The sequence below is a fragment of the Lepisma saccharinum genome, chromosome 1 (genome assembly GCF_977018435.1).
Source record: "Lepisma saccharinum chromosome 1, izLepSacc3.1, whole genome shotgun sequence".
NCBI lineage: Eukaryota > Metazoa > Arthropoda > Insecta > Zygentoma > Lepismatidae > Lepisma > Lepisma saccharinum.
The window spans coordinates 142,434,758-142,461,436 of record NC_139229.1 but is presented as its reverse complement, the minus strand read 5'-3'; the positions used below and the strand labels follow the sequence as shown (position 1 = coordinate 142,461,436).

General features: G+C 39.0%; 1 protein-coding gene across 1 annotated transcript in view; it reads left to right on the top strand.

The window, feature by feature from the left end:
- The first annotated feature begins 539 nt into the window (after positions 1–539).
- LOC146001939 (uncharacterized) overlaps positions 540–26,679 on the top strand; it is a 101,320-nt gene continuing 75,180 nt past the window's right edge. The window contains exon 1 of the mRNA XM_083139663.1: positions 540–1,148. Within this exon, the coding sequence (XP_082995789.1) occupies positions 932–1,148 (217 nt within the window). The 5' untranslated portion in view covers positions 540–931. The remainder of the gene's footprint in view (positions 1,149–26,679) is intronic.

The following is a 26,679-nucleotide window of genomic DNA, read 5'->3' as shown; positions in this document are numbered from 1 at the left end:
AATCAAATTACATAAATTTCAAGTCGATGCAAGAACTATACACAGAGACTGACTTCCTCATTCAGGAAACGAAAGAAAAACTCTACCGAATCTCGTCTCGTCTTTGTACCACGCCTTGTACAAAAAAAATATTCAAATAAGAATTGATTTGCAGAAACGTTATAGAGAGTTTTTGTGCCTATGCAAGCACCTGAGCGTTGGCCGAGTGATTTCCTGGCGTCTCTCGCGCCGCGACGGCCTCTCCGTTGCTATGACGACTTCCCCGCCGCGGCTTCTCGCGACAGAAGCCGAAAGCCGTGTGACGCGCCGGACGCCGCTGAAGGGCCGGCCTCGTTGCCACCGGGGGGGCGGAGCTAGCAAAGAAGCTCGAGCCCTATCGCGCGAGAGAATCCGCGGTAATCGTTGACGCGTTCTGGCCAATCGGAGACCGCGGTATGGATTCGAGTCGGTCCGCTCGTATTGACTGGATCTAATGTTCGCGTGGATCGGATTCTAGATTTTTTTTTGCATCCTAGGTGCGTGCGAGTGGGTGGAAACAGTTCGCAGCATCCGGAAGGATTTCTCTCTCTCCGATCTTGTGCATCTTGAGATTAATCTCTCGGCGGCGGACGTACATGGCAATCCGTGGATAGCTCGGTGGAACGACACCCCCTTCCCTCAGTCTGTGATCTTCAGAACTTGCCATCACTCGCGCAATCTGTGACGTGGAAGAGGTAGTCCGGCGTTGAATCCAAGAAGTGTGTATTAGCTGCGACCACAGCTAGGACCGAAACACGACAGTGGTTGTCGACGATGCTACGGAACGGTGCGGACTAAGCCAACAGTAGCGTCCGGACAGCCATGTCCGACGGTAACGCAACACCTGCCACCGACACGTGTGTCTCCAGCCTGTAGCATGGTCGCCTCGACGGGAAGTCCTGCGTAGCATTGAATGGTAATGGAGACGTCCAAACTCGCCATCCCCTCGCCCCTGGACTTCACGCTAAAGTCGAGAGTGCTCTCGGACCCTGATGCTTCCCCGTCGCCGTCGAACCTCAGCATCCTGAAGATGCTGAAGGACCAAGATGCAGGATCCGTGACGTCACCGGGAAGCAACGTTCTGTCCACGAGTGCGTTCAGGGTGGTCACTCCGAAAGGAAAATTTGAAGGTAAGTCGCAATTTTGCATCTTGGTCAATAGAGTCCGCTGCTGCTGGGTCAAAAACTGTTTCGTAGCTCTTACGGCACCGACAATTGACAATAATTGCAATGTATCACGTTGAAATCAACGGTTCGCAGGTTCGAATCCCGACGGGGACATATTTCAATGTTTCAGATCGCACTATAAAGCTGTAGGTCCGGTCCCAAAGAGCCTATCTGTGAATATTATCCGATTTAAACATTAATCTTGAAATCCAAACAATCACAGACTCATTTCCAAAATGGAAAAAATCTTCGCAACGTTTGTCGATACTTCCGAAACTTAAATCCATTTTCGCATAGCTCAAAAACAAACCAGGACAAATAAGCTTCCATTATATAGCACGCTGTTCATATTTTTGTAATGCAAAGTAATCCAAAATATTGTCTCAAAACAATGTAACATTGTGTTCTATTCACATCATCCTGAGAATTATTTCTGAACATATTTATGTAAGGAAAGTGTAATATTTGTAAACTGAGATATGTATGACAATCTCTTTAGATTTTTTAAAAAATAAAAATGAGTATCGATCATTTTATACCAATTATTATTAACGATCTTAACACGTACCGTAATAATAGGGAATATATATAAAGATAGAGGGAGCGAGATACTGCATAAACGTCCAGTTACCTTAACATCCTAAGCATTCACTTTGTCTCTTAAAATTCATATAACTAACTTGATAATATTGCTATGAGTAAAAATTCGAATCTAAAGACTAAAATCAACGTATAAAAATGAATTGTCAGTACACGGAACAAAGTATTACGTGTTGCATTTTAAACGGCATTATTGTACAAAAGTTAAATTAGCAGGCTAAAAAATAGACGAATAAGAAATTTTGATATGATCTTCTAATCGTAATATTTTAAATATCAGTTGAGAATATTCGGACTGTATTTGAAAAATACATAAATACTTTATCAAACACGCATAACCAAAAGCGACACAGAGCATTTTAAAATCACACAATTGAAACTTGTATATATAGTATGTTAAAAATACCATATAACTCATACTCAATGTGATAGAGTGGATTTGGATCATTTCGAAGCATCTCTGCCCAATGTTTTCATTTCAAAGTGTATAAAAGTGTTTTGTGTTTAGTGTCACAATGAAATGTAAATAAACTTATTTTAGAAATTTCCGAGAACAACTTTTAGAGATAATAATAATTGGTAATAATTATAACATAAATTTGGCCTCTTGGGCCCTTCTTACATCCAGTCCTTGTCAAAGAAGAAGAAGAAATGAGCACATTCTGTAATGAAAAGTAACACTAATAGACGATATAAAGTTACATGCAATTCTAATTATATCAACACTATTTTATATCAGAAAGAAACCTCAATGTGACTCGCTAAATGAATTTACATCGTTAGATTTTCTAAAAACAAGCTCAAATATATGGTAGCCTGTACTAAATTTTCTCATTTTGACAAATTATTTGCCAATTTTAAGCAAATGGAGTTGATGTACAATAATTTCTTTGCCGTCAATTTAAAGTAATATTTCATCCTCTGCACCTATTTGTTGTTTATTCCAAAGTAATGTAATAATAACTGCAAAAGGAAATAATAATAAGTTACCCTCGACCTAATACGTTTATAATAATGTCAAACAGAAATAATTGTCCTAGAAAATTACTAATAAAATAAATCCATTCTCCCGATTTCATACTTTACAGTTCATAGTTAGATATTACAAAATGTGCTTAGAAATCAGTTTGTGAAATGTGTGCAAGGGTTAAATCTTAGTACACCATTTATTGTGGTTCTGGTTCAAAATAGTATTGCTTGTTATTTTGTTGTTTCCAAGACTAAAGTGCAAAATTTGTCCTCTTCTTCTGAAGTCTGAAGCATGTTCGTATATAGGCATAATGTATACAATCAGTATAACATGTTATACAATCGCAATGCTTTGTCATTGTCTTAGGCTCTTCGAAACTGTTTTCGCCAAAATAACGGATTAAAGAATTGTGGGGAAGAGCGGGGGAAATTGCCATTACTGTTGCAATCATAAACAGAGTTTAAAACGCACGTTAATATGCGTTCAAATGCTCTCAAATGTGTTGCATTACCCTCTGTACAATTGAAACTGCTTTTTTTATCTTTAAAAGGCATTTAGAGCTTTAAAAATATGATTGTTTTCTACACGTTTCTCAAAAGTAAATTCTCTCATGGTGTATCTTGTTTACAGCATATTTGTTTCACTGAAAATTATTCCCAACAGTTTTCGAATACTCGTTATCATATGTGCAATCCTGGTTCGATTTGCCGGAGACTCACCCCAGTAGAACCAATTATATCACTGGCAACGAAGTAATTTTCCCTCCCCGCAACCCCCATAAAAATACAATATTTTATTGCCGGTTAAGAAAGAGGAATACAGTAATTCATTTAATGCAAAAATACCTGGTCTCTTGATTTATCAACACTGATGAAACAAATTCGGAAACAAACGTTAATTTTTGTTACAATGTGGGTTCTATAAAGACAGCCAAATTTGCTGTAGAAACCGAAAATGATCTACATGCATATTACAAAATGGAATAACAATGAGTTCAAAATGAAAATTCCGTAGTTTTATATTACATTACTGCTCTTTTTCTGGATGATATTAATGATGATAATGTGCATTTATACACACCGAAAACGTGATGTCTTTCCTCACATATTTTCTGTCTGTACCTGAGTGTTGCAATAGATGTCACTCTTCTGCAAAGCAAAATGTTTTATTCGTATACTGTGTACAATGATTATTTGCAGTCCATCTCCGGTTGCATAATAGTAGAATAATAGATATAACAGTTCTGCTACATAATTTATATTTTTTAAAGATAACCCAATAGTTTGTTGCAATTTTATATTACTGATTTTACAACACATCATTTGTAAAGAGTACACAAGTTGTTCAACTGTTTAGTTATACTCAACTTTTTTTTTAATTCCATATGTTTACGATATTCATTAAAAGGAAGTAGCTGTGTTAAAGATTTCATGTGATACTACTGTATTATTAAACAATACAAAAGTCAAGCTCTCATTTCGGGAAATTGCAAAAAGCTCTTTGTACCCGAGTAAAATTGTGCAAAAACATTTACTGTAGTAGAACAGCACTTATGCAATATCACATAATATTCTTTCAAAATGCTAATATGTGATAAGAGACGTAATTATAATCTGCAATATATCTGCAACATTAAGATATTCCAAATAATGAACACGAGATTGCAGTGGATTCATATTATTCACCTGTAATAAAATAACTGATGTAATTACAACTGACATGCTACAGTACCTCCCTGAAAGATTCACCTTCAGTTCCTTTATTTTTATTTATTTATTTGCGTATTAATTATTTATTAACAGGACAAGGAATTATTTTTATTGTATCTTATAGATTTCGATCATTTTATGAATAGTTCTGCGAAGCATGAAAGCTGCCCTCTAGTAATACTATAATAAAATGAGCATTTTGAATAATATTTAGAGAGTTTTGATTGGTGGGAGCGTTGGAAAAGTAGCGCACTAGTAGATCGCCCCAACCCTCCTCTGGCGTCGTCAATGTTTTCTTCGTGCTCTGTATTTACATATTTAACGACAACTAATTATCATATTGTAACCAATGATATTAAAAGCAACATTGAAGTATAGATTGCTCCAAATTAAATAGCCAAGAGCAATGTGGTAGACAATCCCTATCTATGGATATTTTTAATGCCTCATTTCATAGGCTACACTCAAACTTCTTTTAAAATTTTAGTCACGTATTTTAAAACACTGGTTTTACATTTTTGAAGGTAGGCACAGAACCCAAAATATATCAATTGACACAAATACGTTGCCTCTAGTAAACTGTTAATGTTGCATTTTTGGAGTATTAAAACACAGCAAATGCATCAAAGGGGATCTTTCATCAGCAGCTGTCCAGTATGATGCACCAAAAATGCATCGATTGGCAAGATCACACGGTCGTTTCTAAGAAGCCAAATTCGCAGGTTTAACTGTGTCGTCGAATGATGCATCAAAAATACACCAGCCTTGATTTTATGCATTTCGAGTTCTACGTGAACAAAGTCACGGTCTCAAGTGTGTGGAGCTGATCTGTTTATTATTTATTTTAGCTGTCTATTCTCCTATTCGTAGTTATCGAATTATAAAAAAAAATATTTCGGTTGTTCATTTCACTTACATAGGTTGTATTAGCGACAGAAATCTTGTTCACATTCACAAACGAACAATTTTATAGATGAATTCAAAACAAACTTTAGCCAGTCTTCCTGGCTGGGTAGTTAGCACAGCGCACTACGACTCCAGAGGTTCGGGGTTCGATCCAGGCCTGGGCATGAACAGTTTGTTTTTATAGGCTCCACAACGAACTATGGCTGACTCTGGTTAGTGATTTTGTGTCGTGGCTTATGTATGCAACACTTCTAGGTCTAATGTTCTAACATATTTATGTACTTAACTGTACGGTAGTTTGTCTAGCAATTAGTCGGACGGAAACCCACACGCTATATATTGAACTAATAGGTCACCAACCTTTTCTCATTGTTGTATCCACGCAACAGTGCACTTGAAAGCACGAATAAGTTAACAAACAGGGTCGCAGCCAGATAATTTTAATTTGTGGACGATATATTGTAGATGGGTCCTTCCTCCTTCGGTAATAATGGCTGTTAAAATTATGTTTGTCTTTATTTCTACTTCCCATCTGCCTCCGTGGCGGAGTGGTTAGCACAGTTTCAATTTCATTATATCGTCACGCATCCTCATCTTCGCGATTAGCCGAAAGTGGCAGAAAAGCGAAGTAAAATAAACTAAATCAATCAATTAATTTTCCTACATCTGTCTTTCGCCTCTCTTTTCATGATGGCATTCCCATTTCGCCTAATGCCGTTTCGCCAAATGGCTTATCAACACCCGTCAATCAGATCTGACAGCTGTCCACCATTTTAGGGGAAATGAGATATCCCGTTTCGCCTAATACCATTTCGCCTAAACCGGTTGGAAGGGAAATATTGCATGCGAGGGAAATTTTGACGGTGATAAACGTAAACAAACAAGCATTTCGGAGCATTTGCCGATGTTAATTACGAACAGTCACATGAGCTAGAAACTCAGTAATATAACAGCCAATAGCATTAGTCGTATGCTGAGCGCTAATTAAGGTAAAGTTCGGCTAGGTAAGGTTATTATATTGTACTATTAACCTAACCTAACCTTACGCGATAATTAAGGATGGATTAACATAACAAAACAGAGCATGTATACCTGTTGAAGGACCGTTAAACTTCCCTCATTTGAAATATTTCCCTTTCAACCAGTTTTGGACGAAAGGGGATATCTGGTTTCGCCCAAAATGGCGGAAAGGTCAAAAATCACATTATCTTGTGCTGATAAGCAATTAGGCGAAACGGCACTTTTATTCACTCTTTATTTCTCTTTCCTTCTCTGTTACCGTCGCTTCCCTTTCATTGTCTTTGTTTCTCTCTTCCCTTGTTTCTTTCTGTTTTTCTCTCTCTCTCTCTCTTTTTCTATCTTCTTCTGTTTCTTTCTTTCTCCCTTTCTGTTTAATTCTTGCTCTACCCTTATTGACTGAAAGTCTTTCACGTAGGGTCAGGGAGCCACTACGTCATGAGGGAGGCCTATCTTTCCCAATTATGCTGCTCACTGTAGAAGTAATTTCAGAGTTTGATATACTGAAACCGGATTTTTTTCATATTCATGTAGATGTTATAATTATTTTCATTTCATTTTTCCACTGAAGCACTACAATTAACAAGATTCGAACTGTTTTTTTTTTATCTGAAAATTTGTCACATAATTTATTTAAGTAAACTTTAGTCTATGTCTTGATGGCCTATACTCGTTGACAAGCTAAGCTTGCAGTGACGTATAAGAGCTATATTTACCCCAACCACGCTATCTGCCGGCTCCCATTCACAGCGCAGAGCGGTTATTTTGACAAAATTCTGTTTTCCTGCTGACTCTAGAATTGTCAGATTCTGAAATTGACATCTGTCTCAGACTAAATGCATATTATATTTAATACATTACACTTATTAATATTATTCTTCAAGTTTGAACTTGTAAAGAAAGTAGTCGATCTTGGACAACGGTACTAATATAACATCACGCACCGAGGTACGCAGCGATGGATTGTCACTCCACGTGTACAATGCGCATTTCCAGGCACGTTGGCTATTCATTCCTAGGATCCCTCTTCGCGTCGACAATAAGCACTCCCTTATTTTGTTAGGTGAAAGAAAACACGATTCTAGATCTGCATCGTCATTGAAGCTTTAGACTTGATTCACATGCACGCTCAAGCAACGCTCCACGGTCCGCACAGTAGCTCCATCAATCTGCTATTACATGCTTGGCAGTATACTCCGATTTTTTTTTGGTACAAAGCGCTTGCCTATTGTTCTAACTACAATGTTTAAGAGCTTTTTCAACGACGGACTTGGCTGTTATAGCATTGGCATTAGAGGAAAATGACAAAGAATTGCGAAACGGAAACCGCTTTGGGTCCATCCAATTATTGCAAGCCGAAAACAGAGGGCGAGTTCTTTACCCTCTACTCTCGCCTAGTGGACAAGGACAACAAGTTTTTCAAGAATTGAAGGCTAAAATTGGTAAACGCTGTAAGTGTCACAATAATTCAAACACCGTTTTCCACGTTAAACTGTGAAATGTGCCATGCTTTATAATGTGGTAAACGTGAAATGTGGCTGGTAGCCCTCTCAGTAGTTCAAAGGGCGTGTAAAGAGGCACTAGTGTGAACGTTCTTACGGGCTGATGTGCTGAACGATGCGATTTTAAAACACTTTCGTTTTTTGTTACTTACAACGTTTACCACTTTTAGTCCTCAATTTTCGAACGTCACTTGCCACTTTTGAAAGCATACCGAAAAAATTGAGCCTTTAATAAAGCAATACACGAAATTCCGTGCCGCCATTTCTCCTAAGCTAAAGATAGTGGGCCTATTTCTAAGGTAAGATAAATTCAAGTATAATGCTTGTTTATTACTATTATTGAAACATACAAAATAATAAAACGAAAATAATTATGTAGTTTACAAATAACTTGAAAGTGTTCAGATTATCAAAGAAACTACTTTTGCTTTCCAAGAGTATCACAAATGCACAGATAAGGAATAAAACAACGAATCATATAATACAGGATTGTCGTTTGTACAAAAGATTCACGAGAGGTTCGCTCCGCTCACGGTTCGGTCAAAAATTCTTTTCAATCGATCGTGAGCTGACTCTGACCAGAGCGCTAGCCGTGAATATTTCTCTGTCTCGAAAACATTTTTCGGGACAGTGAATTCATTTATTAAAAACCGGCACTGTCCCGGAAACATAGTAAGATCATATTTGGCATGTTTTGTGAATAAATGTACGAGATACAATTGACTGGCTTTGTAATTAGTGAAGGATGGTGTTATAAAGTGTGATGCTTTAGGATGAGACTGCAACGTCTCTAGCTCCCGAAAAAAAGAGTCCTGTTACACGTGTTGGCTTTCTCCATAAATTTTAATTGAACTGATGTACACTTGCATATTAAGTTTAATAATAACTTACATTCCATCTTTGATCACTTGGTAACTTGAATTGAACATACCTAATTAATGTGCAAGTTTATTCATCCACGAGAATCAAGCTATAGTCAAACATAACGTTCATTAATTCCCCCCCCCAAAAAAATATTAACTGTAATGCCAAATTAATGATATATATAACCTTTATAGATCATTGTGTATGTGAATTTATATTTGCGGTAATATTGACTATGATAAATGTACTAATGCAATCATGCGCCATCTTTTATTAGACTGCGTTTCTTCAGTGACGACGCCATACTTAGTAATCAATTACCACCAAGTAAGAAATGCATATTTGGGCCAAACGAGCATTTATTTAACATGTTTTCTTTAATGCTGGAGGATCGACGGTAAGGTAAGCATGCTTGTCGACGGGGGAGGAGGGGGTCATTGGTTTTCTCATGCTTTCATGAGATTTTTCTCGCGGGTTGCCAAGTTAAGTTGTCCACGAGCAGAGTGGACGCACTTGCCCCTTCTTCCTCACTCTTGATGGCCACACGCTAGTCTATACTGCCTCTTGTGATTTGAAAAGAGTGCCTGTGTTGTAAATAATTGCAAGAATGCCCCCAATTTATTCACGGTTTAAAGAACCGAACTCGCGCAGGTGCAAAAGCAGAATAAATAAATCATTACGTGCAGAAATATCCGTGATGAACAGATTGCAAACATATGCGAAATGTGTTACAAGACTCCGCTTCATAGTACGCTGAAAGGTACAGCCAGGTTTAAGAGAAAAGCTGAATCCACATCATAAATCCAAAAACGATGACGGATTTGGCATTCGGCAGAATGAAAATTTGTTTACATACACAGCAACTGCGACATGGACGCAGCAGTAGTTTGAAATATGTGTTTCGCGCAGCTTCTTGTATGAGTCACATAGTAATTTGCCTCTTGTTACAAAACCTGTTCATGTGAAACTAACAAAAAATTCGAGAGAGATTAAGTTTTCCGTTGTTTATGTGCTCAATATACAGGGTCGCAAGATGCTCCAACAATTCCCTGCGTTAACCTATTATGACGTATACTCATCATGGCCGCCTTGCAGGTCTATAATATCTTTACCTAGCAATTTTACAATGACTGAATAACCGATTTCAGTGAAACAAAGTGCATCTGAAAGAAAATAAATTTTCTAAAGTGACTTTACAAAGATTATAATGTAGATATGATAGTTTACGATTTTTTATATGTTTTGTTGTAGCACAGCTTTTTCTTCATTAAGCTTCTGTACAAAATAGTTATTGTTATTAGACGTGAGTAGCGGCAATATGTCTGGGTATCAGAAGCAGGGCCTGCACTAGTCAGGTGAGGGGCCAACGGGTAATAAGTAATGTATGAGAGTCCTATAATCAAAAATTTTCCAAATAATTCAAGAGAGCTTGGTCTTAACACCGCATTCCTGTATTGTAGTTATACGCCTTCATGGCGTGGTGCTAAGCACAGGGGAACACTTTACCTTTTTTTTTTTTTTAACAAAGAGCATGATACTTAATAAACAATCAATTTGTTATCCACAAGGGGTCTTGTATGTGCGTGCGAAGGGATGGGGTGGAAGGTGTGATTTGTCATTTCAATCAATTTGAAGCTTCACGGGAATAAATGAAAGAAAAAAAACTAAAAAATATAAAAGTAAATTCTAAAGTCAATCTTACTTGAAGAAATTACTCGTGCAGTGAATTTCAGAATAGTTTCGAGGGGGAAAATACACTTGCTAGCTTAGCTATGGGTTTCAAGTGCACAAGCGAGATAATCTTGGTGACCAATTCCTTCTGAAAAGGAAACATCGTCAAGCCCAGATTTAGGTTTAAACCCAGGGGTATACCAATTTCGGGGGGGGGGGGATATTGCATCGTACCGCGATCCGTTTCGCATATGTTATTTTCGTTTAACACTAATCACCAAATCGTAAAAACAAATTTAAAAAAGTACCTTAATACGTCGATCGTGTCCTTCCATATCAATTATCGATATCTCGGGAACTACAAAAGCGACAAAAAAAAAATGATGAACTGATAGACCTATTAAGACGCAACAAAATCCAACTCGATCAGCCTGTCAATTTGGCCGTGAGGGATAACAATTGATTAAGAGTGACCTGTCAATATCTCAGAGCCGGACCCTTGTGGCCGAGTGGTGAGCACATCGCGCTGCGACGCCAAGGGTCCCGGGTTCGAATCCCGCTCGGGCTTGGTTGTTTGTGAATGTCCATTCATCAATTTCATCACTCATCCCCATCTTCGCAAATTCGCCAAGAGGTACAAAACGCAAAGTAAAATAAACTCAATCAATACCTCAGCAACTGTACCACTATACCAGCGCCGCTGTAATTTCGGCCGTGGGACCTCCCTTCCAGCTTTAGCCGTGTCCAGAAAGTACTATAATATATTCCGGGAATCTCTGGAGCAAGGCCACGCATAATGGTAGAGAAGGGGAGAGCGGAGCGAAGCAGTGCACTCTGCTGCAAAGGTTCGAAACTACAGCCGCGTTTTCCTCCTCCACGCAATCCCGTTCCCTCTCAGTTCTTCATTGGTGGAGCCCTCTCGGGTCACTTCTTGCGCTGAGACTTGGTTTCGTTCGCTTTCTCCAGAGAATCCCGGGACAGAGTATAGACCGTACTTGAAGCGAGCATTACTTCGAGAATGGTCTCGCACTTCAGTCTCGAAATCTTGGACTGGAAGCGAAAATCCTTCAATTACACTTAGACCCAGTGACGTGCCCAAAATTTTCGAAAGGGAGATGTTTCGTTATTTTTTTCAATAGTCCATCCCGATTTTGCCACCTTATCCTGCCTTTGCCATTTTTTATTTATTTATTTTTAGAAATTCCGGGCCAAAGGGGGGGTTATGACCCCCACAAACCGCCCCTTGGGCACGCCACTGCTTATACCGTCTACACGGTCAGTAGATAAAACTAAGAATACATTGTCTTTCCCTCGTTATAACACTTATTTTTCACCATAGAAATCGCATAGTATTTTAAATAGTTCGTATATTTACATTTCCGCACAATAGAAGAACTACAACCATCAACTGACCGACTTTCGACTTCCATAATTTCAAACAAATGAATAAATAGAAATGGAGTGAAGTAAACAAGCCTGCATTGTCGAGTCCTGCGTGCTGCGGACTCGAATGTTCGTTTAATTCGCGCTTTCGAACTGACGTAACTTCCGACTAGATCGTACGTACTTCAAGCCTGCTTTATGAACCTTCCGAACACAGCTTTTGTCCGCACCAGGCTAAGCTGTGGCGCCATTAATTTATGGAGGAGATAGGAGCCCTGATTGGTATGTACAGGGGGCGTGCTTTCGACACGTCACGGTAGGTGGATAGGACAGCCAATCGGAGAAGTATTTCACCCACGCTCTTCTGCTATTGGACGCCTGAAATAACGCCGGCTCTGTTATGGAAAATGTGAAAATCTAAAAATGTTTGCAGTTAAAAACCTAGTAAATGCTATTTTAAAGCGGTGTAAATTATTTTGATTGCCACATCCGTCTGTCTGTGAGGTATCTCAATACACCATTCATGATTCGATCGATATTCCTCAAACATATTTGAACTATAAGCAAGACATTCGTTGAGTTGAAGGAATAGTAAATTCTCTACATTATGCTCTATGTCTTCTCGTTCGGCCCACCATTTACTCGGTTCTAGTTAACAATCGGTAAAACTTCGATAGCGTCCTAACGGATTTCTTCATTTTTACAAAAGAAACTACTTACCGAAATGAGTTTCTGTAGCCTTTAGAAGTTCTTCTTGGTATTTTCTTTCATCGAGAAAAACCGATGTTGTCCGTATATGCTAAATTGAACGAAAGGAGTGCTAATGGAACCTAACCTAACAGGCCTAACCTAACCTCGTAGGCATACCTCGTCCCCGTGATGGTTCGTGGGGCTATCGTAAATTTTTGGGGCTAACGTCAATTGTTTTGGGGGCTACCCGTGAATGGTTTTTGGAGCTAACGTCAATGGTTTGTGGGAGTAACGTCAATGGTTTTTGGGGCTAAGGTCAATGGTTTAATAATTACTCTTTATGTCAAAAATTGTGCTCTTTTTCGTGAAAAAAGCAAAATAGCACCTTGAAGAATCTTTCGCAATGCAGAATAGGTAAGTACGAATGTTAAAAATGACGAATTAAACGAGTGACAGGTGTTGGGACGCTATCGAAGTTTTACCCAACAATCGATACCAATTGATACCTATCGATTTCTTAAAAACTATTAAAGATAGAACATATACTTTTATAGACATAAACATGTACTACCAATAAACTAACCTGATATACCGGTAAGGGATCTTGATGGGATTTTCTCTATATGGTAGTCCGACAATCGAAAATGAACAATCGATATGTTGAACAATCAATATCTCAGAAGGAAATAGAGCTACAGAGATGTAATTTAGAGTCTCAAGGATACATAAAGTATCAACTTAATTGTAGAGAGGTTTCCCGAGTGGTCCGTCTATTGGTCTGTTCATGTCATCAATCAAACAACTTCATGTAAGCGATTACTCAGAAAGTACCGCAGCTGCAAATATATAATATCGTGTACTGAAAGAATATCAAGTCCTGGTACAATGAGATATTTATTATCTCGATCGACCTGTCCGTGTCTCTGTCAATGTGAGTCAAAGACTGAAGATAATCGATATTTAATCGACCTTCCCGTAACCAATAAAAGTTTCAATATATTTGCGAGTAAAATTAGATAAAACATTAGTTACGTTGATTTTGTTATTTTGGAAACTATATATATTACAAATATAAAATTTTGTATAATGAAGCGCTAATTAATTATAAAATAAGTTATCCTCATTAGGAATTCGTTAAAAATCCATAAATAATAAACCTAGGGAATGTGACAATGCTTTGATAAGCACCCATTGAGTACAACGCTGTTATGTACTAAATGAACATTTAATTTATTCAAAATACATTTACCAGCGATTTTGATTAAAAATTAACGTTTTATTATCCGAGACCGGATGTGATTCATATCAATATACATATCGCACGATTTGAAACCGCCACGTAAATAAATAATAAATAAATAAAAAGAGGTTTTGTTGTGTATTATCTTATCATGTCCTGTGTGTTTTGCCGCTACCAGTATGAGAAATTTAGCAAGCAATCGATATTTTTTACAAGGAAGTATGGAAACGTGTTCTTGATAAAAATACAAAATGTTACCCGTACTTCCCAAACATAAACTCCATCCCAGGAATTTTTGGAGCAAGGCCACGCATAATGGTAGATGTAGCGAGTGGGTGGAGCGAAGCAGAACAAATAGCTGGTAGCTGCAGTCGCTCTTTCCCTTCCATTCCACGCGATCTCTCTCCTTCGCACGTGTTCATTGGTCGAGCTCTCTCGGGTCGCTACTTGCGAAGAGACTTGCTTTCGCTCGCTCGCTCCAGAGATCCCCGGGACATAGTATAGTAGATTTTTTTTAAAAAATGAAAGTTTTCATCGGCAAGAAGTCAGAATGAGGTAACTCGAAAAACAGAAGAAAATGCACTAATATTAAGAGTGCCGCAAGGTTCCTACAAAACATTTTTTTATCCATTCGGTAACTAATAATGTAACGCAGTATTGAATTGTGAGTGGAAAGGCATTTATGATTGGGCTAGGGGAGGCGATATTTTAATACGCCTCTGAGCACTTTTTAAACTTAGTGTGGGCTACGCAAACTAACACGTGGTTTATTACACAGTTAAGACATTATGTCCGAGGTATTTCTTCCTTGAATTGTAAACGCACAGAGGGTACAAAATACACCATTGAGTATTGGTCCTAGGTACTTGCAGGTTCCGGTATAACTCGTTCCCACAACAAACTTGTTCACAAGAATTCACCACAAGGCAGGAAAGAATCGAGTCTTAATTTCTCAATATGAAGTAACATTGCCCTACAAGGATTTAGCGGAGGGTCTTGCGCTTGGTGAAGGGGATTTCTCACTAGGCTACCCTAGGCTATAGCCGGCGCGTGGGGACACAAAGATGAGACGCTGAAGGATCAGAACTGACAAGACACCATCGACTATTAAAATTCCTTAATATTGCGATGATAGCAAAATAACAACATGTCACGTCCTTTTGCTTGCTTATTTCATGAAAGAAGGTAGTTGGAAGGAGTTTCTGGCGTTTAAATAACTTCTTGCATCATAACCCTATTTTCGGAGTTCGCGTATAACTGCTCGAATATAAATAATTGTTTCTCGAAGAAACGGATGTAAACATTTTGAATGCCAACAATTGAAAGTCAAGTGGAGGGATGTTGACGGTTGAAATCAGCATCCTTGTTTCTTAGTTCACGGCCAGTGTGGCTACCGTAATGTAGTGTCGGTTTCTTTTTCTTTGGTGCGTGTGCGGTATTACCGTTGTGTGGCTCTTATAAACGAAAACGAAGTTTAATGAATATTTTTACAATCATATGTGTCTATATTTTAAAGTTTACAAGTGTTATTAATACAGAGCATGCAGTTAATGAAAGTGAAGTACCATGATAACAGAATTGTTAATAATAATAATGTCGGCAGGTCCCAAAACAAAGGATAGCCTAGAGGCCGAAATTTTATTCTAGTATTCTAGTGACATCGTAATCCACCACGATAGCCCATTTTGTATATCGTCGTTGTTAAAGTGATTTTGTACCTTCACTTGCTCCCGCCAATACAGGCAGTCCACCATTTTCTCAGCACTAAAACCCCAACATGTGCTAATAGTTCAAACTCCTCCTCAACCACGTGACGTATGAGTGCCTCACCGTCTGACACAGCGACTAAATAAGTGAAGAGGACGCCTCCGTTAAACGCAACAAGTACGGCAAGACATGTCTTTAAGACCGCCAAGAGATGAGGATGATGCCTTAAATCCACCCCCTCCCAGTTCTCCCCGTCTCGATTACTTAGCACGCTTAATCAACTATCAATTAGAAGATTAAGCCCCGCGGAGGGGCTGTCACCTGTCCGTCAGCTGCAGGAAGATCACGAGAATGATCTTGTTGAGTGGTTTAATTATGAGCATTACAGTTTCTATTTGAAACATCTAATTAACCAACACTTGCATTACGTGAGAACCTGGGAAAGTTTCCATAACTTATTCGTAATTTTAAAAAGAAACCGATGGCTATCCTAGCAAGTAGGCCAATAGTTTGTTCCATGCTGTGCGGGTTGTGTGGTCGTTAGGATACGTATTTTTAACGATAATAATGAAAGGGCGGGTTAATTTGTGTGGTTGACGTTCAATTATGAGGATTAGTAACATCTCACTTTGTATTCTATTCCTTTGGTCTAGTTTGATATTCCTCATGTTCAGGTCCCACAGAAATTAGTCGGTATTTTGCCTTGAGAATTTAAACATATTCCAATATGGCTTCATTTTTCGATTTGTGGGTCATTTTAGACCAGTAACGACACCAAAAAAAAATTAAATGGAGAGACAGAGAATGTTATCTGAGGTGTGATAAATTTAAAATACTGCACAAGAATGCATATTTGATCTCAAATAGCATTTTTTAATCTACGTTTTCTTGTTTGCTGGGAGCAGACTGGACAATCTGTCTCTTCTGCCATCCTCTGGTGCCAATAGTGCTTCAGATTTGACATCAAATTCCTCATTCTTTCTTCATTTTATAGTGTATACTTAGATTTTTACTGCATATTTGACTTCAGAATATTACTTCCAATTAAAAAAAAGATCGCCACAGTAAGTATGGCGCTGTTGTGATTGACTCAACACTTCTTCCTAAACTTTTTTTTCATTAAATTCAAAATAGTAACTGCTGGAATTAATCTACTAAACGTTAGTCAGTTATCCACTGCAGGCCTAGAGATAAAAGTGATAGTCCAGAAACATAAACTACACAGAGTAATCCATAGAAAGAGGCTAGTAATTACAGACGTTCATAAAAAAAAAATTAAATTCATTGACAGAAATTAACGATACTAATGTTTCATAGTAGTTGTGTATTATGCTACAAATTTGAGGATATACCTAGGTACAGTAGATATTCAGTTCAATTATTTTGTTATCTTTTACATTATTCTATATTGAATTTCGTTATATTTACATGTAATCAAGAAGATTCGAGTTTGATATCAGGTGAGAGCACATTTCGTTGTTTATTATACTATAAAGAATTCCGGATTCAACTTTATTAAATCTGAAGAGTTTTTACAATTTAAGTGCGAAAATGAACTCTCTGTGCATACAATCTGTTCACAGGCGGAAGAAAGTGACATTTCATTTAAGACAATGTCTACAAACGATGCTCAGAAAGACAAATATTAAACGAAGCATATTTTTTCCTTATAGATTGCACCTCGAAGGTCGTCCAAGGGGCAATCGAATCCTTGAATTATTCATGTCCTGTTTACACGTGGGCGCGAAACAAATCACACCATGCATCAAGAATTGTCTATTTTCTCTGACAAATCATGCTCATTCCGAATTCTGATAACCTGGCTTTGTACTAGATTAGATCCCCCCCACCCATCCTCAAAGCAGCCCAAGCCTTCAGTTACTTGACAAAGTGTGGTAATCAATAAAGTCGGTTGACGAGGTCCCGACTATCTGTCTTCTCTCTGCTGCTAATACGGACGTGTCCAATAAACTGATTAACCTTTAACAAAATGCTTGTCCGTGATTAATTGCTTTGATTGCATTTTATGAGATCGATCTGATTTCGCTTCTGCACCCCCCCCTCCTCCTCTCCCATAGCGAAGCCTGTTTCCGGCAACGATCGCTAGATAAGTACATGAGTTTTCCAGGCGGGAGTTGTTCCCCGTAAAAGAGAATTGAGTAATTTACTCTGAAATTTTTAAACGTGTCTGTGTTAAAAGGGTGATATTATTTGATATTCCATCATTTCGGTTTTTCAGTATTTGGTTAGTCATTTCTACATGGGCGTCGTCAGTAATATTAGTAGAGGAGGCTTAGGCCATGGCACAATATTTAATAGTACAATAATAACAATCAAATAATTTATCATCGTAGACTAATAATGATAAATTATTATTTTATGATATTGTTAATTCATTAACTAACTAACTAACTAACTCCCTAGCCTTCTTAAACCCGAAGGTTCATGGCTGCAGCAACACAGGCCTTCCATCTTTCCCTATCTTGAGCAAGTTCTATATACTCTTTTCCATCCCTACCGATTTCCCTTAGGTCCATCTCAACGTTGTCCCTCCATCTTCGTCTTGGCCTTCCTACAGGTCTCTTACCATCAGGTTTCCCAACAAGAATCCTGTAAACTCCTCTTTCCTCTCCCATTCGAGTCACATGGCCTGCCCACCTAAGTCTTCTTGATTTAATTATTCTAATAATATCTGGACATGAATACAAATTATGTAGTTCTAAATTATGTAACCTTCTCCACTCACCTGTCTCCTCATCCCTTTTTGGTCCAAATATTTTCCTAAGGATCTTATTTTCAAATACTCTCAATTTAGTTCCTCTTTCAATGTAAGGGACCAAGTTTCACATCCATATAATACTACAGGCAAAATTACTGTTTTGTATATTTTAACTTTTAGTTTCTTAGATATTAAACGAGAAGACAAAAGTTTATGAAGAGAGAAGTAACATGCATTTCCTGAATTAAGCCTACTTTTTATTTCCTCTTTAATATAATTTTCATTTGTTAATATTACTCCTAAGTATTTGAATTTGGAAACTGGTTCAAACGAGTTGTTATCAATAATTAGATTTTGATTATTACCTAACACTTGGTTTCGGCCTGTAAGCATATATTTAGTTTTCTCTTTGTTAACTTCCAAATTTATTATTATTATTATTATTCACATATCCTTGAGGAGACTTTTCCTCTCGATTTAATAGATAAATGGCACACTAGACTGTAGCTTCTCGTGCTCCTCCGGTTCGTACGATTTCATTGAATTGTATATGTTATAACTCCAATATTTTTAATTATATTCTTGTACCGGGTGACCAGAATTAAAGTTGCCACATTCAGAGCCGTCTGGAGCCCGTTCGAAGCATTGTATTGCGGTGAAACTTCGTGGAGATGCGAATTCTGACGAAAAGAATAGTTCAAATTTTCACCAGGTTGAAATGTGGCGCTCAAATCTGACGCACAGTGAACAGCATCCTGGAAAACTCTTCGTACGACCACTGATAACGCTGTGTTACGCTTCCAAAGCTTCATTCACGGGAGCATACTGAACACTCAAATTATTGGCTGTTGTTACTGCAGCGCCTCAATGTCATCTGGTGGTGAAAATGGGAACTTATTTTTTCGTTAGCAGTCGCTTCCCCATGCTCTCCATTTCCTCTCCACAAAGTTTCTCAGCAATCCGATGCTTGAAACGGGCTCCAAACGGCTCTGAATATGGCAACTTTAATTCTGGTCACCCGGTACAGGTTACATATTATATGTTCATCATTTGGATTCTGATATGAACAATAAATAAATATGGATATTGAATGAATATGGAAATGTTGCTCTCCGTTATTGATATATGTGTCTCGTTTTCGTCTCGATCAATAAGAGTCGTCGTTAGATCCAAACGAAACTGGAACAAGATCGTCTGGACACCGGAGAAGCCAAGAGGAAAGCACAGGATGCGGAGATCAGCGACCAAACCTACCGCCATGGACTGTGACGTCACTCCATCTTGTGTCCGGTTTCCATCTCGGCGTTTCTTTCTCCGTTGGTGCGGTGGGAACGGGCGGAGATCGTACGCACTGTGCGTATGGGGGACGACGCAGTAAGCAAAAAGGAGCGGAAAAGACGCAAGGCATTCGGAAAACACGTGTCCTTCCATGTCAAGATTGCGGATGCCTTCCTTAAGTGTAGCGCAAGAAGCTGGAGAGGGACATCTGTGAGGCGCAACGCCTGACGTCACGGCTACATATGAATTTATCTTTTTTTTTCACGATTTTTTTTCGTCCGAAATCTGGCAGCAAAGATGTAATTAAGGAGAAATCCGGTTGTATATCAACATGTATGAAGAAACAACACATCACCAACTCGTCTCAGTGGTGTGTCCACGGAAGTTGGAGATCATAACGGGTGCTACTTAAATTATTATTTGACTCTTCTGGTTTTACGGTTTTCAAATATATTTTATATAAATATATTTTAGATAACTGGAAAGCAAAAATTTGGTTCTGAAAACAGAAAACCTGAAACTGGAAAATGTTTTTAATATACAGGTGGAAAAAAGCTTCTGAAAAACGTTAGACCGGAGAACGGTTTCTCAAAACGAAAAAAACAAAACAGTTTTTGAAAAGCAGAAATTGCAAATTCGGTTTTCAAAATCGAAACCCCAGAAAAGTTTTTTATTTCAAACTAAAAATATTTGCATCAAAGATTGATTCTTAATTGTTCAAAAATCAATAACCCCCATTCTTTGTTTTTGGGTTTATATTTAAAGTGCATTTTATACACAAATGGTCTCATCACGACTGAACCTGCAGTTTTAAGTGGGACTCGAACCACTATGAGCATCCACCTGCGATCGAACCCGGGACCACTTGATTGCAAGGTGGCGACGTTACCACTACTCCATCGGGGAGGCAGGTCTTCTTCCACCTTTCGCTCAAGTTCCTGATATAAAGGACACCAAACGCAGAAAAATTCTCAACATTTTAGAATTTCACCGACTGATAGAATAATGAAGATATGACCTCGCCTCCCTCCCCTCTGCTTTACGTAAATACTGTCGCGCCAGTGAGCGTATCGTGCTACGATGTCAGGGGTCTTAGGTTCGTATACTTGCACTCCTCATCGTACCGATTAATCTAATGAGCTAAAAAAAAAAACGACTCAAGTTAGCCGAAATGGAAACAGAAACCCACTGGAGCTTTTGCAGAATCAGAACCCTTTGCCCGTCTTTACACGGTGTTGCGAGAAATATGCTTTGTTAAAACCAGTGACGTCACGAAGATAGCATCTTGCACCGACCGTGATCTGGGAGAAGCCGGTTGCAGATGCCGGATGCTGCATCCCCGTGACCTCTGCTCGTTGATCTTTCGCTGCCGGGCCAAGCGGCAAGGGGACCGCCGTCCTGCCCCAAGCGCTCTCCCAGCCTGCCACGTGCTGGGGTCAATTGGTGCAGGCCACCACCTATTGAGTTGTCAGAGGACGCTGATTCTGCTCCTCACCACGGAGCAGGGTTTGTGGTGCACATATTGAAACAAGTCCTCTACCTATAAAAGTTATTTTAAAGCATTACTTGTGGTACAACGTTACTGTAATGCCTCCTATAATACCTAGTTCAGCAGGGAACTAGTTTTTTTTTTTAAATTTTGCTTTGGTTTATTTTACTTTGCATTTCTTCCACTTTTGGCTAATCGCGAATATGAGAATGATCGATGATTTGATGAAATTGAAGAAGGAATACTCACAAAGAACACCCATGCCCAGGAAAAGATTCGAACCCAAAACCCTTGGCGTAGTGTGGTGTGCGAATCACTCCGCAAGGATGAGTGATGATATGATGAAATTGATGAAGGGACATTCAGAAAGAACACCTATTCCCAGGCCGGAATTTGAAACCCGGGACCCCCGCGTCGTAGCGCGCTGTGCTAACCATTCCGCCACGGAGATTGGCTCTTACGCATTTTGACCTGCTATAACTGTCGTCAATATAGAGATTTTGTGCTGAAACTCTTGTAGCATCCAAACAACTCGGACACTTTGTCTTCTCGTACTTTTGATAAATACCGGTTCACACGTTACAAGATTTTCCCTATCAAGCAATGACCTGCAGTTTCGCTCCCATTTGTCTAGCTCTAGACTATTCCCTCGAGCCAAACGTTTTTAATAACTTTGTAATGTAGTTCGTGGTTTCGGAGGGACAGAGAGATCGAAATAATGGCAAAGTCACATGTTTGCCAACGCGATAACTATTGCAACATCAGTGGTTTTAAGATGAAATTTACAGTGTCTACATACTTTGGAAAGCTAGTCTGGTATTCCATTTGATTTGCTCTTTACAAGATGGTGGGCGATAATAGATTTATCTTAGTGTTCAGGAATTCAAGATTCCTCTGTTTTTGATGTCTCTACAGCTTTCGCAGATTAAGAACGTATCTCGCAGCATACTTAGGACTTCACTTGATATTTCTTTCCAGTATTTTTTCAGTCGACTGGCAACACTGCTTTCTTAAACATGCGCTTACCGGGAATCAAACACTTTCGGATCTCATACGAAAAAATGTAAAGAAATGAATGAGACCTCTTGGGCAACACTGCAGAGATCTCCCCATCCCGTATTTTCTCCATCACGATGGTTCTGAATGAACTACTTTCCAACAGGCAGAAACAATTCTTGATGACGTCATGAGGTCAATATGGGTCATATCCGGACCTCAGGAAGGTCAGTTGAGCAGGCACGAGAACTTCCAATGAATGAATGACGTCACGGCTCTGCTTGTTTCTTGTTTCCCTCAGCCACGCACACACGCACAGACCATTCATCAAACGGCCCAATCCATTCATTCAGAAAGAAATTAAAGAGAAGTGGACGTAACACTTATATCATTCGTTCTCATATTCGTTTTTTTTTAATGAAATAAGAAGAAAACGCATTATATATAAAGCCATGTGGATCGTAACAACTCAGGTTCCATTACCTTTATGGATATAAGTTTCAACCTTGTCCAAGGACATTATAAGCAAATGTTGATATGGTACTGTCACCCTCCGTGTACGGACGTACACGGTCCAGACCTTAGTTCGTACGCTAAATGCACGGCTTGTCAAAATTTGCTCTTGCAGTTTTATCCCTAATATTTCCCTAAGAAATTCTTAAACCAATCGTACGGACCTGGAGATAAAAATACGGTCCGTTTGCCATGTGCGTTCGGTATTATCCTCTTCAAAAGTTTGCAACGCTTACAGGAAATCGGGTAACTCCAATCACCCATTACGCAATCTCGTTTCTCTCACTGTTCATTGGTGGAGCCGTATCGCGTCACTACCTGCGCAGAGACTTGTTCTCGTTCGCCTGGCCTACAGTATGCTGATACGGGGATTATATCCTGTGGAGGCACATTGCACAGTGGCTCAGATCCCACTTTAAACTGTAGGTCCAGTAGTCTATGTGTTCAAAAAGTGGACTTAAAACAACAATTCAAAAATGAAAGCCTATTCTTAGTCTACACACACAACACCATCCTAGGAGCGAGTATGTCAGGATTTTGTTGTACAGTCCCAGACAGTTCTGGCTTGTAACAATACCATTGGCTCTAATTGGAATCGTTACAAGCCAGAAGTGTGAGGACTGCACCCTTTTTATTTACGGTGACGTGACTGTTCATGTCCTTAAACTCATGTATCTTTGCTTACCAAGTTCTAGCTAAAATTCTTCTATCACTGACGAGACAAGGAGATGGTTGAGTTGGTGTTTTTAAGTCCACTTTATGTACAGTAAGGCTAATCGGGACTAGACGTACAGTTTAAAGTGGGATCCGAACCACTATATCGAATCCTGGACCCCTTGATTACAAGGCGTAGACGTTACCACGACAGGACAAGGAAAACAGCAGGACAAAATAAAGGATTTAGGAATAGAACAATGAAAATGTAAAACTTGGGCATAGAGAATGGGTGCACTGTTTTATCTATCGTGTACCACAGGAACACAGTGAGAGATATAGGAACAGATGGAGAAAAGGATAGTCAAAAGAGAGAATGAAAGAGGCAGGAAGGAATAAGGGTTGAGAAACAGGACAAGAGATGGACAGAGAGACATAGGGAGAGAGCCATAGAGAGCTAGAAGGAGAGGAATAGAGGATGCGTGTGATAGAGGGAAGAGAGAGAGAGTGTGATAGAGATGAAAACGCAGACCAATAAACCACACCCCCAAGATAGCATTTCCTTGTAGTACACTCAATCTTTGAATGTAAAATGGCCAACCTAATATGGAACCGAACACATCTCATCCTACCAATTTCATTCTTATCTGTGGGTCTTTCCAATCTACTCTCAGAAATCAATTACGTAACTTTTAAGAGATCAATCAAAGCAGCCAATATATAAAAATGACTTGAGACCATTTGGGGTAATATATCAGAGCTATCGATTAATCAATTATACATTCATGAAGGCAACTAATTCAACAGAACAATCTGAACACTTGAATCCTTGTATTATCAATTGGGTTGTAATATCTTATGTAGACGGAGAGATCCGTCATGACCTGGAAGTAGAGATAAACTGCAGTTTCAGTAAGTGTGAAAATGAAAGTGAAAATGTAATGTATTTATTAATCGATGGAGGATAAGAAAATGTGCAAAGAAGAAAAAAGACTGGTGCAACAACTACAGTTGAAAAAGCTTGCAAGTATAAGAATAAAGACAAAATATGAAAAGAGGACTGTAGACAGAGAGAACGTGAGACAAGATAAAGGAACGTATCGATAAACAGGGACTCGTCTGGGGAAAATATTAAAAAAAGAAGAAAAGCCTAGCGCGTGAAGAGAATAGAAGTGGAAAGCAAAGGAAGATTGAAAATGTAGAGAAAGGAAATAAGAAACAACACTGAAACAAAAAATTGCAGGAAAAGGACCTTACTGGACAAAACAAGATAAATGAGAAGAGAGCTTTCATTTAGAGGCAAATACAGCATGAAAGGAATTGATAGCACAAAGTGTGTGTGTGTTGTGGATGGCCAAATGCGGATAAAATCTTTTCCGCATGTCGGATACTTTTCCATGCGGATGTTAAATATACGGATTATCCGTATATTCGTATTAATATAAATGTACCGATATCCGAATGTGTGCATTATCCGGACAGTTTTATCCTTTATCCGTTTTACGGACTATCCACGTATTCTTGTATTCGTCATTCCTGTATTTTATTGTATGTATTTTCCACAAATTCTTCATCAAATCTGTTCTATCCGGATTATCCGTTTCGTCCGAAACGGATATCGGATAATTTTAAATCCGGATTTTGTGACCATTCCTAGTATTTGTGTATGAGAGAGAGAGATAGTGTGTGCGTGTAGAATGAATATTCAAGGAAATGGAAGACGTTGATACGTATTATGATAATGCCGACTCAATGTTGTTGATGCGAGACAAATATGCCACTATCATAGTCAGTTTCTAAGTTTCCTGCCACCACATTTACAGTTACTTGTACCGAGAGTCCGTTAACACCGAACGTGTTTAACAGTTGTCCTGATTTGAACATTATTATAATATCAGTATCTGAATGTAGTTCATCTGTGGGTTTTGTCTTTATTTGTATATCCACTTGAGATTTTATGAACCTCCAGCGTATGCTCTATCTTGTTGTGAAAATCCCTCCAAGAAATCCCTCGCACAGATTTTCCCTCTTGCAATGTAATTTCGCGATACCCTTCCGCGAGACGCAAAGACTCTTCCCTCCTGCATCCGCTCTGGAGCACAGCGGCACACCGCAGACCCTTAATGCAAGTCCTTGTTGATTCAGGGATTCTGCGAAAGCTCTCGCAGCCTGTTTATGCACCACATTGTTGTCCAACAATGCTCCAGCAGGGGAAGCCCCGCCCTCTCGTTCTGCTCCCACTTAATTCCGAGATTTGGCAAGGCTTCTAAGTCTGGGAGGAGCCACCGTCTGTGTAAATCAAGGAAGAGGAGAAGGAGGCTGCGAGAGGGCTCTCTTCTCTCTGCGGTGGGTCCTCGGCCTGTTTAACTTTCAATCAGTGCCTCGGGCTTCTTGAAAACCTGGAACTAAGTCTCTGTGGGTTTCTTTGCAAGAAGTTTATGGGAAGTCTTCCCTTTTCAGTCCTTACAATTGCCTTATGTTAAATCCTCGATTCGGGACTGAACTTCATTCTGAAACTCAAATAAGTGATCATGGACATTTGTTTCACCAGTGGCGTGCGGTGGTATTTATCCTTGGGGAAGCAGCCCCAGAAAAATTAAGAAACTCAAGAATATTAAAGGTCTTTCTACCTTCAAAACGATCTTTATTAAGTGGCTATTTGAAGGTGTAAAGTAGCCTTTCCCTGTCTTTGCACACTCATGTAATTTCTTGGATAAAAATGTAATTTTCTTTCAATGTTTGCAAAAGATTTTTCAAACGAACACATTCATGCATAATATGTTATTCTTCTGTCAAAAATCATAGTCCTTGTGTCTCTACTATGCTCCAAAAATTTTAAATTAAAATATAAAAAAAAATGCTTCGCTGATCTGCCTCCACGCTGCCAATGACATTGGTACAAAAAATCCCTGTACGTACATATTTAACCGTAGTTTGCAGCAACATTACGGTAGCTTCAGCAGTAGACATTACTGATGGTACTACGATTGCATGTCAGCCCCTACTGATTGGGGGGTAAAGATATCGTACATAGAAACTACCCTGTTATTGGATGGTTCAAGGTCACAAGAACCCTGTTTTCACTCCTTGCTTCCCCGGAGTGCGGAGTATTGGACGAATTACACAGTTGTTTTCTCAAATCGCTACAAGATGGTGCTAAGGGTTGCTATCTCTAAAACAAACTGACTGGGAGGACTTCAAGTTTATTTCTTTGAGATCGTAGAAGATTGTTACGGAAAAAATTACGTAAAAATAAACTATTTTGCAATTGAAAGACTGTGGGACATCACTGCTGGCCTTGCTATATTGGAATGCATGCACATACTAAGCCTTATTTCAATCCTTTGCTCAGAATAGAACAGTAGTCTGAAACCCGTAAGATCTTACAGTCTTCCTCCACGAATCCTTCCGTCTTCCTCCACAGTAGCAAAAGCCCTATTTTACTTCTCAACTCAGGTCGGAACACCAGACTGAAAATTAGTGTTTCTACTGTTTCGATCATAGCATCTGTCTCAATCGGAACATATTTAAATCATCCATTCAAGACAGGACACCTGACTGAAAATTCTACGCCTTTTCCAACTTTG